This window comes from Melanostigma gelatinosum, assembly GCF_949748355.1.
Source record: "Melanostigma gelatinosum genome assembly, chromosome: 6".
NCBI classification, from domain to species: domain Eukaryota; kingdom Metazoa; phylum Chordata; class Actinopteri; order Perciformes; family Zoarcidae; genus Melanostigma; species Melanostigma gelatinosum.
The window spans coordinates 22,673,964-22,688,767 of NC_136639.1; the positions used below are offsets into that span (position 1 = coordinate 22,673,964).

Below are 14,804 nucleotides of genomic sequence, written 5' to 3' on the forward strand. Positions count from 1 at the left end.
TGAAGCGATGTCTGTTTCTGATGACGGCGGCCGATGATCACAGCTGATCAGAGTCCAATCAACAACATATTGGTACCATGAGAGAGATAAGACTCCGCCGAACGCGCTGATGAGGTGTTTATGTTTGTGGTGTTAAAAATGTGAGCTACAGAGCAAAATACAAAACTGTTACCGTCTGCTATCTTTGAGAAATTAGTGGTCAGATTTAACATGGAGTCTAATGGAGCAGTTGGTTAGAGTTCATGTCGCTCTGCGGCTCTTTGAGCCAAATGTGTAAGTCCGTTGAGTTCCATAGACGCATGCCTGCGACCAGCACAACATTTCCAAGCTTTTTGACCAAAACTGGTGTAGAAAGAGTAAAAATTGTGGGACTCGAAGCACTTTATTTGGAAAAATCACAGAATACTTTTCATGCTCTGCTCCACTCTGACCGTGATGTCATCACTAGCACTTAACGAGCCGTGCAATACACACCCATGATAAAATCTGAAACAGACCCAAAATTTTCCCGAAACTTAATCTGTGACTTCATGAAAACTGTGCTAGCTATCAAAATGCCCATTTGGCTCATTAAACTCCAGCGTTTTGTCTACGTTTTAAACTTTGAATCATTTTTCTTTGTTAATGTATGGCTCGTCAATATGGGCCCAAAGTTAAGTGTTGTTGTTTTTTGCTCTCTTCACGCCGAAACCCCATTCAAGTGAATGCGGTGGCACAACCAAATAGACATTAGTGCAGAAAGGCCCACATGACTGTCGGCTTTCTTCATTGTGTTTGTGAATGTCTTTGAGATTCTTTACAGCACCGCAGATTTTGCATGTTTTATTCAGGCGGAAACCTCCGGGTCTTAAAAGTGAAGCCAATGCAGAAGTACGTTGAACTTGTATTCTTTCTACTGGCAATCTCCTGTGGTTGCAAAAAGAAGTCGGGTTGTATAGAATATGAGAAAATGATTCTACTTGTCACTTGATTTATTACCTCAGTAAACATTTTGAACATGAGTTTATGGTCTCAATCGCTAGTTTCAAGTCTTTCAATACAGCATGATGTTCATTTGGTAAATTATGGTCCATTTAGAGTCAAATAGACCATAAAGCAGGGTATGCTTTAGGGCGGGGCTACCTTGTGATTGACATGTTGCCACGGCGTTGTATGGTCTGGGAGTTGTTTGTGTTTTTCGTCTTATAACTTTGTTTTCAGTTCATGAAAGTAAATTGTAACAATTCCGCCTAAAATGTCTTATCCAGTGTTCGGTTGGAGTAAGCTCCATCCTCTGGTGTCACTTCTGATACCAAAAACCAAGATGGCGACATGCCAAAACCAAGATATCGATGGCCAAAAACCACAATGTCCGCAGTCAAAGCAAAGATGGCGACCGCCAACAAGCCAAAATCAATGCTTTAAAACGGCAGTCCACAAACCAATGGATGACGTCTCTGTGACTACGTCGACTTCTTATTTATCTCACTTACAAATAACCATTTCCTCATAAATTGTTAGATTTTCTGTCTTTCAGTCAGCAGCTGGTTTTAATTCATCAAACAGTGACGTGGAAACTTAACTTTAAATGTGTTTTAAGAGCATCGATCAGCGTGAACATGTATTTGTTATACATTTTTGTCAGAGTTATGTTACAGCAGGGTAATTCATTTTCTAGTAATTAACTGTCAGGTTGAAAAAAAAACATTCTGACGTCTACTTCCAGATGGTCACCCAACAGCAATCTTTTAAAGGTTTTGAAAAGCCATTTTCTCAATCTGCTTCTTACTATGAGTGATGGGGTTGTTGTGTAGTCCTGAGGGAAATATACTTAGCTGCTACAAGTTAGCTATATTTCACCAGTTGTTAACCTTTGCCCGCCTGCTGTTTGGAATTGGGGCTTTTCACTGCCTTTTGCATCTGGAAACCACGCTGAAGAGAGAGGTAAGACTGAATCAAAACAGTAAAGTTGTAAAACAAAAGTATATTTCAAAAGTCAGAGCTTCCTTGAATGCACCAAAATCTGGCTACGTTCTCCTGTTGGACTGGAAACATGGATTCAATAACATCTCCCCCCCCCCCCCCCCTCCCCAGACTCCAGAGAATTTAAAGTGATAATAATCTAAATAAAGGGACATTTGGATGAATAATAGATAGATTCCGCTGGAAAACTGCTTATTAATTGAGTTGTCCTGCCTCCGAAAGAATCTTAATCTGAATCTTAATTCTATAGAAAAGGTTTATTTTGAAGGAAATGGGGCTTCACATACATTTAGGAGCTGCAATATTCACCGTGCTGGATTGTCGGCTCCTCCAGAGAGAAGGGAAGTTTCTTAGTGGACCAGATGTGTTGGATGCTCATTCGAGTCACTGAAGCAGACAGGACAGGGTTCCAGAGACAGTTCCTCCCTGTCAGCTGCACACCTGGCTCCCTCTGCGCCTGTCTGCGCTGCAAAAAAATGTATAAAAAGTGTGTTCAAAAGTATGTGGAGCTGAAATGATCAGTTGATTTTGGGTTTGCTTTTTGAGGGTGTTTATAGCAATGGCACCATTTTAATATATTGTTTTTTTTCTGTTAACATGGGTGTATTTCTGTTGGAGGGCCTCCCTTCAACTCATCCTCATACAACGGTTGTATGATGTCCTACGAACAATTTCTCCTAATGTTTCGTGCGTTTTCTTACAAAAACCTGCAGCACCTGTCAAATTACGCTGGTTACATGCATACGGTGTGGAGAAGTGCTGCTGGGGGACGGGGGGGCGGGGGGGGGGATGGGGGGGGGGGAGGATGGACGCTGGGAGAAAAACGAAGAACGGGAGAGGGGAGCGAGCTCGCGGAGATAAAGATTAATGGTCGTTTTGCTTGCGTCGCCCACGTCTGGCAGCTGCACGGGAGTCGTTTAGGGTGTCATCTGTAAGTTTGCGGGTGTGAAATATGTGTGCGTGTGTTTTTTTTGTGGCCTGCGAAATGGACTGATAGACAAACAAAGCGCTTCTCCTCCTGATGAGGATTGATCGTGTGCACGTGAGTTGCCGAGAGACTGCCAGTTGGTTTTTCATGTTCAGGCCGTTGTCTCGGCTGGAAACAGATGAATGAGGTTTATTGTTTTATTCTTCTACAATATAACACTGACCCACTGGTCCCGGATCAGCGTTGTAACACTCATCTGACTCCTGGTGGCTCGGCCAACATTTACTTACAGCTCACTGGCTGGGTGGTTGGTTAAAGTGCGTGCGTGCGTGTGTGTGTGTGTGAGAGAAATCACATGATTCGGCTTTGTGGCACTCAGTTTTTATGAATTGGGCTAAATCCAGCTATAATAAGTGATAAACAAGTTTATTATTGTGCCACTAATCAGTGTTATCCCAATACTGAAATACTCAAAATCACATGTGGCAAAATCAAAATCACTTTCATCACACTGAATAAAATAAATGCATGTGTAATGTTTGGGTATAGATCAAAATATATACACTATCATTTTCAGAAAATAAATATACATCGCTATACTCGGGTATTTCAAATCTCATGGCGTGACACATTTAGTTGTAAATGCGTCTCATTCATCTACATGTCGAAAATGTGAATCACATGATTTTAATATTTCAATTTTGCCAAAATACAATCGTGGAGATAAATGACTGCATCAGATGTTTGTTCAGCCGTAAGTAAATTGCATTTTCCCTTATTAAATCAGAGACCACTCTCAGGAGATGCAGATAAAGAGAAGCAGATGAGTCAGAGGCTTCAAGAAGATGTAGCAATGATTATAATCATTGCTACATCAGGAAGAAATTCCTGATGTTATGTATCTTCCTATAGTCCTAAAACGTATGTCCAGGGTTAAATATGCTTTTATCCTAAGTGGAGGCTCTGCTTCATGGGTGCCCCGTGAAAGGTCGTGTAGGCAGCATGTGAGGAGTGCAAAACTGCAGAGCTAAATGACACACGTGCACGTCGAGTGAAACATTGCTTCGCTGCGGCAGCATGTGGAGCCAGAATACACAAAAAGTAAAATAAATGAAAATAAGCACCAATACGAACATATTCTGCCTTCAAGACTCATTTTTTTGCCATGTGAATGAAGGATGCTTTAGTCTCATAAATATTCTACATAAAGGAAAAGAAAAGCTTCTGAGCAACTGCAAGTTTTTCTTTAAAAAAGTAAACCTGTGATTCCCAGAAACACGACCACTTCCTGTTGAAAGTGCTTCTCTGACAGACATATTTGGACTCTTTTATATGCAACGTTTCTGACTTCCCATTCATCGGGTTCGGTGTGTTCTCGTGTCGAGTCACTTTCCTGACTTGGAGCAAATACGCATAATTCCTCATGATCAATGTGGAGGAATATAGTTTCAGATCATACATTTCTTTTAGTCCGTCTGCGTGCGTGCGTGTGCGTGCGTGCGTGCGTGTGTGTGTGTGTGTGTCTGTCTGTCTCAGTGTCATTGAGTTAATGGGTCTGGGTAATGGAGCCCCTCCCTGCAGGCTGAGCAGATCATTTAATTAATGTCAGCCCTGTTTCCATGTCCCCCCCCCCCTGTGACTTGTCTGTATTCTGCATCGGCCTGGCTTGAGGACACGTGTCCTCATCTATTCGACTCATCGCCCGCGGCGAGTCTCAGCCTTGAACTCTCCAGCGGTCTCACTCACACCTTCGTTTATTTGCTCCATTCTTTCTTTTGTTTCTGCATACGTTTTACAATCGCACGCCTAAAAACAGTACAGGATATTTGAAAAGCGTGAACGTTTTCTCACACAACGCCTCTCTTCTTCTCTCAAACAGCACAGGCGCCCATGTAGTTTAGCCGCGGTTGAGTTATCTCCGCTCAGCTCGTTACTCTTCCTCCCTCGGCCGCGGTGCTTTTAATGTTTATGGAGGGAGAGGCCATTTGTGGAGTCGCTGTAATGATCCGTGACGTGATGGCACCATGTGCAAATTCATGAGGGCGACGGGGCTCTGGATCAGGCTCGGATTGAGGCCGCAGCCGGAGCTTTAAGTTTAGGCAATATGTCAGCGAAACCACCTTCTTCTTCAGCACTTTAAAAAAAAAAAAGTATCAGTTCCAGGTTAATTTACATCTTGTCTTTATACCCGTTAACATCTGCTCTGACTGTCTGTGTTTTCCAGGCGGCATTGCAGGTGGCATAGAGATCTGCATCACATTCCCCACAGAGTACGTCAAGACCCAGCTACAACTGGATGAGAAGGCCAATCCACCCAAATACAGAGGAGTAGGTGAGCGGGATGTGAATGAGCCAATACACACAGAGCTGAATTTGGGATTGATTTGATTACATTCACAAAGCAAAGTCTTCCACACAAGTTGTTTCAACAGGCATGGATGTAAGCATCAATAAATGAAACAAAACATCTTTGCATCGAGACAGCATTAAAAACACAAAAACATAAACACAATAAAATCCCAATAAAACAACAGGACGATTGAAGATTTGAAAGTTAACATTGTGGGAAATACACTTCTAGCACAAAGACTGGAAACAAGCATGGTATGTAGGTAGGTAACATACATACCTTCATTCCTACCAACCTTCCTACTGTCCTTACCACCTACTTACCTACCGTACATTCCTTTCTACCAACCTTCCATCCTACTTACCTACCTCCCTATCTACCCAACCTACCACGCTAGCTACACACCTACCTTCCTATTTACCTACCTACCTTCCAACCTATTTACCTACCTATCTAACTGCCTTTCCAACTACCATACCTTTAAAGTATATTCTGTTCTTCATCTCCTCTCTGTGCCTCCCTTAGGAGCTCATTATCTGATTACCCATCATCTCTAGGGACATAAGGGATTCTGGCAGGCTGTCACTGTGCTTGTTTATATGACTTCGAACAGACCAATGCACACTCACAATCCATGCGTACGAGGGTAGACATACACACACTCGCACACACAGACACACACTCTCTCAGCCAGCATGTGTGACTGTAATGTTGGCTGGAGTTCTGAGGACCACAGACCCTGCTAATGAGCGCTCAAGACAGCTGTTGCTTTTTCTGCTCAGTTGTGCATTTGGCTCGATAGCAGAACCTCGACTGATGACTCAAGACCGATATCTCCAGACGCAAGTTCAAAGAAAAGCAGCAAGTTCTGGGGAAAACAGCCTGTTGATCAACCACAGTTGGAGGACAGATGTTGGTGTAATCTCTGTCAGAGTCATGCCATACTGATGGCACAGAGCGAAGAGATTAATGAATGAAGACCACTGTAGCACTGCATTGATCATGCTGTAGGGAAAACTTACCGGTAGCTGGGATCAGTGCACTACATTCATAAAAAAACACATTTCTTTAAAAAGTATGTTTAACATTGAATGTCATTTTGAGCATTTTATAATATTTGTCTGTGTGTGTGTCTTCCTCCAGGTGACTGTGTGAGACAGACGGTTCAGGGTCACGGTGTTAAAGGACTGTACAGAGGACTCAGCTCACTAGTGTATGGATCCATCCCCAAATCTGCAGTCAGGTGAGTCAAATTACTAAAAAGGATTCAACGACAAATACATGTACTCGAGATCAGGTCAAATTTATGACGTATTATTCTACCTATGTCAAGATAAAATTTAAAAAAGAAGTAGTAAATCTCAAATGTACTGAGAGACAAATTGGTTGAATAATGAATAGCTTCCGGGTAGCTCTCCAGTATTTCTCTGTACGGATGAAGTCTTATATCTATCCACGTCTACTCTATTGACTTTTGTCACTTAATATTTTGTGATGTTTTTCATATCTAATATTGTTTTTTGTTAAAAAAGTATTTCTTTGGGTTATTTTTGCCTTTATTTGATAGAAACAGGGAGAGAGAGGTATGACAACCCGGGACATTGTGGTTATATGACACTCGCTGTAAGGCGCTCCATATTTATATTCTAATGATCTCAAAAGGTGGAGTGTATATGTGTGCAGTAAAGTTCTGTCTGAGCCGTTGTGATCTTCTACCTGAACCACGAAGTTGCGCGTTCCAATTATTCCAGTCCATTACCCACAATTCAAGGCATAAATGCCACACTAGCCCTCGGTATAATTACATTATTCTTTCACAGCGGTGACATTTATCTCCAAGACAAGTGTGCACTACTGCAGTGCACGTGTGCAACACGCACGTGAGCACGCACGTGTGCACGCACGTGTTGCACAAAGAAAAATGAAACTGTCACAGTTTTTTGTTCGCCGTTTCTTTCAGTCACTGCTTTACCTTTCTTTCTGTGTGTGTGTGTGTGTGTGTGTGTGTGTGTGTGTGTGTGTGTGTGTGTGTGTGTGTGTGTGTGTGTGTGTGTGTGTGTGTGTGTGTGTGTGTGTGTGTGTGTGTGTGTGTGTGTGTAGGTGCGTTGGTATCTCCGGATTGTGAGGGCTTTTCACCTGTTTACATACTTACTTTGTGAGGACATGCTGGACTTGTGAGGACAAAGTCCATGTCCTCACAAGTCGCGCACTGTAGAGGCACTTATCAACACGTAACTAACGTCCTCCCGCATTTTCTCCGCATGTCTCAACAACTCGGTTTCACCAGAATTCTAGTGTATGCCAGTGTGTGCGCCCAGTGTATAATTTAGATTTCCACATTTCTTTTTATTTTTTTATTTTACCGCGAATGTGTATCAGTGTGTCGTCAATCATTGGCTAGTATTAGGCAGACTGGTCATTGGCTGTACTCGAAGTCAATCACACACTCTGATCAGTGATTGGCTGTTCTCGAAGTCACTCAGGGAGATGCTGGTCAGTGATTGGCTTCTGAACCTGCGGTCAGGTTTCGCCCTGACGCTGAAGAAATGAGTCTGGATTCGATGGACGTCTTTTGTGGGCTAATACGGACTTGGAATTAACTTTACCGAACTGGTAAGTGAAAGTTTTAACGATGTATTAACAACTAAATGCATTTAGTGAAGGGCTGTCTTTTCGTTGCTTTGTAAAACAAACGTCTCCACTTCCTCGTGAGCCTGGACCGGCGCTGCACCAGGTGGAATCAATCCGGCTTAATGTTCAGCTGATTCCACCGCAAACTTTTACTGCACTGTAAAAGTCTGCGGAGGAATCAGCTGTTATTGGAGCTCGTTGTGCTAGCAGCAACTGGCCAAGCCAGTTAGCTGTAAATGCTTTTCCGAGCTACGACGAGCAACAGTTATTACCGGTATATTCGCTAATGCTAATCGCGGTTAGCATTTCCCCATTGGAGGTAATGTTAAAATTAGCTTAGAAGCTAGCGAGTCGGATTTAGATAGATAGGTACTTTATTCATCCCCAGGGGGACATTTGTATGTTACAGCAGCAAGACACACCAACAAGTAAAGTAACAGAGTAACCAAAATATTAAGTATTAAAAATAATATCCATTAGAAATAAGACGTCTTAATTAGTGACAGCTGATATGACTTAAGCCCGGTGACGTTCGTCAGCCCGAGCATTCATAATTATTGTGAGGAATAATTAACATGGACATGTGATCAGACAGTCTCTTCACATATATTATTATTATTATTATTATTATTAAAAGGTGATCTGTGCAACTTTGTTTTTCAGGAAGTTTGTATCAAACAATATGCCCCTGTTAATTATCCAACTTTGAAACCTAATTTAATTATTGCTATCCTCACTATAAATACAGATTGGTTTAGTACTGCAGACTCAGCATGTTCTCTGGAAATTATTGCAGCAAAGATGGCGGCGAGAAGGAGAACAAAGACTCCTGATCGGGATGCCATGGACCACATCATTCTGGCCAGAGACTAATCTTTTCTGGAAGGAAAATTCATTGACACATTTAAAGGTAAGTCTTTCATCTCATATTGTTTGGACACCACTGACATCATAGTTAACTCGCAGTTTTGTACATGTTGTCAATTGACAAGTTACTATTAACCAGTGGCGGGCCGTGCATTTTATACCTGGGCCTTCACTGCTGTCCTGCAGCTGAAACACAGCTACGGTTATTATTTGTTTCATGTTCACTTGTTCTGTTTTTCTGACTGTTTGTCTAAACTGTTACTCTTGTAAAGCGGCCTTGGGTCCCCTGAAAGGCGCTATATAAATTAAAGTTATTATTATTATTATTATTATTATGTTAAAATGAAGCTCAACACCTGTAAATACACTAACTGCAGAGAATACGACGATTCAGTCACGGATATTCTCATCTCTGCGAGCGCCGAATTCACAATGCTCCGCTAGTTCGTACAAAGCCCTGATAAAAGTCTCAGCTTTCTCTCCCGGTATTTGCACGCGCAGATGGAAACATGCACGTTCGTGTATTACATTCCTTCTCGGCACAAAGTACTCATTGAACTTTCCAAGCACCCGAACAAAATCATCTCTTATGTCCATCTTCGGGAAATGCAAACAAACGGAAGATGTTCTCCGACTCGCTTCCCATAGCGTATATCAGGCTGTTCACCTGCACGGCACCATCTTCTTTGTCCAGCTTGGTGGCGGTTCTGAATCTCACAAAACGCTGCTTCTACTCCGGCCATTCTCCTGGCTTATCGAAGGAAAAGTTTGTCGGGGGATTGAACTTTGTCATGTCTCCGCTTTCACTTCTGACACCATGTAAATCAATGCAATAGAGGCTTCTTAGTTTGCTCAGCTGGTTTTAATGGATCACCGTGTCTCACTTTACATACATCTGGAACTCCCGTATAAACCCCAGTATATGCGCATTAGACTACCGTATATGACAGTACCCGCCTATGAGTGCTTTTGGGCGGCGGAAGGGTTCATGGCAGCACCCCCGCTGCTCGTTCAGGACAGTGCAGAATGTACGAGCTTTAACGTCACAGTCAAAACACCAGAAAAGTCTCCAATAACACCAGAAAAAGTCGCTAGATTTGTCGCAAATAGCTTTTGGCAAAAAAAAGTAGCCATGAGGGTTTGGAAAGTCGCCGGATTTAGCGAGAAAGTCGGCAAGTTGCCAGCACTGGCTAAATATGTCCCCAGAGCAACATTGGACGTAACAATAATTCCTATCGCATATAAAACCAAACAAAAATCCATCTTCATAAAAACAAGTTGTAAAAATAATAATATATAAACAAGCATATTAAAGCTACTGCAGATGTAAAAACAAACGCATTTAACTTAGCAGAGCTGCTGTTCACTATCTAAAGACAAAGTGCATCCTCCTTTCTTTGTTAAAGAGTTTAATCTCACGGTTGTTCAGTACATCCGTGTGTTTTAGTTCCAGTAAGAAGTCCTTCTCCGTTCATGGACGCCAGTGAAGACAGTGGAGTCTCCCAGTTGTATTTCTTGAATACGTTTTAATGCGTTTGAGGCTGAAGATGTCTGCTCACAGAGGCAGCAGATTTTGGGATTGTCACCGCCCAACACGTCACGCTAGCCCACTGACCAATCACGTACTTGTAGGCCAGCTAGCAGCTCTGACACGTCAAAGAATACGCCCAACATGTCAAACTAAAGATCTGATTGGTTGAACACGATGACAATCAACAATATCGTCCCCATTCACTTAAACTGCAAAGAGATTCAAGTGAGAGTCTGCAGGCCTAGTCTTCTACCTAGAGACACAGAGGTGAACGCTGATTGGATGAAAGCTCTACTTAAAACAAGCTGCACTGGAAGCAGAGCAACTGAGGAAGACAGTAGCGGTGCAATGAGAACATAAGATAATGGGAAAATATGTTGATAAATTAGAATACATGTAGTGTATTTATGAAAATGTTTTAAATTATAAAATAGCGATAACTTTGTGATTCTGTTTAGGCCAGCAGAGAAGGCTTTGAAGGCCCTGACAGCCCACCACTGCTGTTAACAAATTCATGCAAGTGTAGAGCTTATTGTATAAAGATCTGTGCTGATCAAGCAAATGTAAAATCTGTACTCCAAATGTACCTGCAGGGCACAAATAACTGTGTGCGGCCCACCCAGATAAAGCCATTGTGTGGTTAACTTTGTTAAGAATTTGCGACCTACATTCCATGTTTTTGCAGGATTTATTTCATTCAGAAGATAAGCCACGAGTAGCGTTAATTGCCGAACAAATAGTTAATTCTTTCCTTGCTATTTTAGGGAGAGGTGTTTTTACACGGGAATACATTGCACCATCCAGTTTTGTGATGGAGTACCGTGGAATTCTGTCACGAACTACAGGTGTAGATGACACAAATAATCCCTGTGTGTTTGATTTCATCTGGAATGGAACACACTATTGGTAAATTAGCTGCTTGTTGATTTACTGAAATGGATTTCTTTTTATAGAGTTATTTGTTGTAAAAGAACAAATCAATCATCAGTTCAGATTCAGAACAAAGATGGTGTATGCTGCATGGTATACTTGTATCTATTTAGTTTAACCAGGGCCTCATCTTGTGAGTGTGAATTTCCCAAAAGTTATACAGCACAATGCGTGGGAAAATGTAAGAGTGGTGCAGTGGTATATGTGTACAAAAGGTTCCTGTTTTACATATAAACCAAGGTTGGACAACACAGAAAATATTTCTGTCATGACATTTTGAATGATTTAACCCCAGGAAAGCTTTTGAGTTTTATCTGGGCTATTTGTCTTACAGCATAGAAGAGGATGGAACACTCGGACGACTAGCAAATGATAATCACAGAAATCCCAACTGCAAAGTTAAAAAAATAATTTTCAAAGGAAGGCCACACTTGTGCCTGTTTGCTATAAAAGACATATTTCCAGGCGAGGAGATAACGTACAACTATGGGGCGTCTTCTTGGCCATGGAGATCAATGGTGAGTTTATGTTCTCATGTTCTCTAAATGATAGTGTGTGGTAACTGACGGGGCAACAGTGTTTCATTGTCTCCTGCTTTTCATTGAACTACTTGGCTGATTTATTCAGATCATATTTTATTCCCAGACATTACAATGTCCTTAAAGTCCCAGTGAAACAGAGGTGTAACTTATTTTTCTCAGTTTTCTGTTGTCATTGTGTATAAGACTAGAGTACTCTGTAGGCTAGCTGATCCACTGTAAATGTACACACCTTCATAACTGCAACGCCTCTGCCTTCACACAAGTCTTCCTCAAACTTCTCCAGAAGTTATATGACAACAGCATATATTTTCTCTGTACAATCTTAGGCACCTTGTAAAGAACCGTCTTATCCTGAACCCAAGAAAGGAGTTCCATTCTCGTCAGAAAAAGAAATGGTAAGTTCCTTTTTGTAATATCGCAGTCGCATGCTGTTTGGCTAGAATGGGGGGAAACAACACCTCCATGACACATCCGCCTACTTCCTGGGATGGGATGTATTTCATGTCTGCAGTGCACACCGCATGCTAACAGTGAAAGTGGCAGTAGGTATTTAATCAGAATAGAATTTACTAAAGTGATTCCCGGGGAGAATTTGGGTTTCATCGATACAGTTTTGCCCATTTAGAATAGAAAAGTACACAAAGACAAATTATAAGAAAATAGAAAAAAGAAATGTGCAATATACTACAACAATAAATAACATATATGGAAATAAGAAATGTGTAAAATTATATAAACTACAATATAAAACAGTGTAAATAATAATAATGCGGAAGAACTGCAGATAACTTGTCAAACATGAATTAGCCATCCCGGTCAGTAAATGGCATCACTTGTGTGTCGGGGGATGGGCACAGCATGGACCTGCTTTGTGAGGACACCTGTTCTTATGAGGACCATCATATTTCTTCACACACTGGTCAAACAAGTTGGTTTCATGTTAGCTTTTAAGCATTGACTAGGCTCAGGCCTTACGTACACTATTCAAGGCAGGACATACTTTCATACATAATTTGTGGTATTTATTGAATATGAAGGAAGGTCTTGATAGATTTCTCTCATAAGTTGAAGGTATTTTTCTCAGGTTCTTTTGTCTCCGTGTATAGGATTCATCAGTGATCTTTTATGTTCCATCCTTCCTTGCTGGCTAGTAAGCAGAATTTCAGCCAGACAAATGGCCAGTGTTGTAGAACTTTGATTGCTGAATGTAAATGAATCGCTGCTGTTTTTATATTTTCTAAGAGTGTGCCTATTTTTGACTCATTCACAGGAATTCTGTGGTGAATCAAGTGATGCTTTGAATACACCTTGTGCAACTCCCTTCACACCAGTGAATGAGAACGTAAGTTGGAATGTATTCTTCTTTCACACACTGGCAAGACGTTACATGTGGGTGGCTGGGGGAAGACTGTAGTACCGGGCTGTTTTACCTGAACCATATATGTCTCCACTCTTTGGGTCAAACAGAAGCTGGTCGAATGTTTTAGAAAACATGGTAAAGTAAAATGATGTCTGGTCACAGTGTCTTGTGAGGACAGCAGATAACTTGTCAAACATGAATTAACCATCCCGGTCAGTAAATAGCATCACTTGTGTGTCGGGGGATGGGCACAGCATGGACCTGCTTTGTGAGGACACCTGTTCTGATGAGGACCATCATATTTCTTCACACACTGGTCAAACAAGTTGGTTTTATGTTAGCTTTTAAGCATTGACTAGGCTCAGGCCTTACGTACACAATTCAAGGCTGGACATACTTTCATTACTGTTACAACTACAACAAATGACTTGCATACATAATTTGCGCTATTTGAAGGAAGGTCTTGATAGATTTCTATCAGAGGTGTAACTTATTTTTCTCAGTTTTCTGTTGTCATTGTGTATAAGACTGGAGTACTCTGTAGGCTAGCTGATCCACTGTAAATGTACACACCTTCATAACTGCAACGCCTCTGCCTTCACACAAGTCTTCCTCAAACTTCTCCATAAGTTATATGACAACAGCATATATTTTCTCTGTACAATCTTAGGCACCTTGTAAAGAACCGTCTAATCCTGAACCCAAGAAAGGAGTTCCATTCTCGTCAGAAAAAGAAATGGTAAGTTCCTTTTTGTAATATCGCAGTCGCATGCTGTTTGGCTAGAATGGGGTGAAACAACACCTCCATGACACATCCGCCTACTTCCTGGGATGGGATGTATTTCATGTCTGCAGTGCACACCGCATGCTAACAGTGAAAGTGGCAGTAGGTATTTAATCAGCATAGAATTTACTAAAGTGATTCCCGGGGAGAATTTGGGTTTCATCGATACAGTTTTGCCCATTTAGAATAGAAAAGTACACAAAGACAAATTATAAGAAAATAGAAAAAAGAAATGTGCAATATACTACAACAATAAATAACATATATGGAAATAAGAAATGTGTAAAATTATATAAACTACAATATAAAACAGTGTAAATAATAATAATGCGGAAGAACTGCAGATAACTTGTCAAACATGAATTAGCCATCCCGGTCAGTAAATGGCATCACTTGTGTGTCGGGGGATGGGCACAGCATGGACCTGCTTTGTGAGGACACCTGTTCTTATGAGGACCATCATATTTCTTCACACACTGGTCAAACAAGTTGGTTTCATGTTAGCTTTTAAGCATTGACTAGGCTCAGGCCTTACGTACACTATTCAAGGCAGGACATACTTTCATACATAATTTGTGGTATTTATTGAATATGAAGGAAGGTCTTGATAGATTTCTCTCATAAGTTGAAGGTATTTTTCTCAGGTTCTTTTGTCTCCGTGTATAGGATTCATCAGTGATCTTTTATGTTCCATCCTTCCTTGCTGGCTAGTAAGCAGAATTTCAGCCAGACAAATGGCCAGTGTTGTAGAACTTTGATTGCTGAATGTAAATGAATCGCTGCTGTTTTTATATTTTCTAAGAGTGTGCCTATTTTTGACTCATTCACAGGAATTCTGTGGTGAATCAAGTGATGCTTTGAATACACCTTGTGCAACTCCCTTCACACCAGTGAATGAGAACGTAAGTTGGAATGTATT

The 14,804-nt window shown here is 41.3% G+C and overlaps 1 protein-coding gene and 1 long non-coding RNA gene across 2 annotated transcripts in view; both read left to right on the top strand.

Moving 5' to 3' along the window:
* The window catches only part of LOC306779262 (tricarboxylate transport protein B, mitochondrial), a 29,764-nt gene that overhangs the window by 4,742 nt on the left and 10,218 nt on the right, over positions 1–14,804 (top strand). The window contains exons 2-3 of the mRNA XM_079271111.1: positions 5,115–5,222; positions 6,384–6,483. Coding sequence (XP_079127237.1) covers positions 5,115–5,222; positions 6,384–6,483 — 208 coding nt within the window. The remainder of the gene's footprint in view (positions 1–5,114; positions 5,223–6,383; positions 6,484–14,804) is intronic.
* LOC306778178 lies at positions 11,063–12,160 on the top strand. The gene is made up of 3 exons (XR_013772027.1): positions 11,063–11,175; positions 11,534–11,717; positions 12,068–12,160. It is a non-coding gene; the product is annotated as an uncharacterized lncRNA (long non-coding RNA).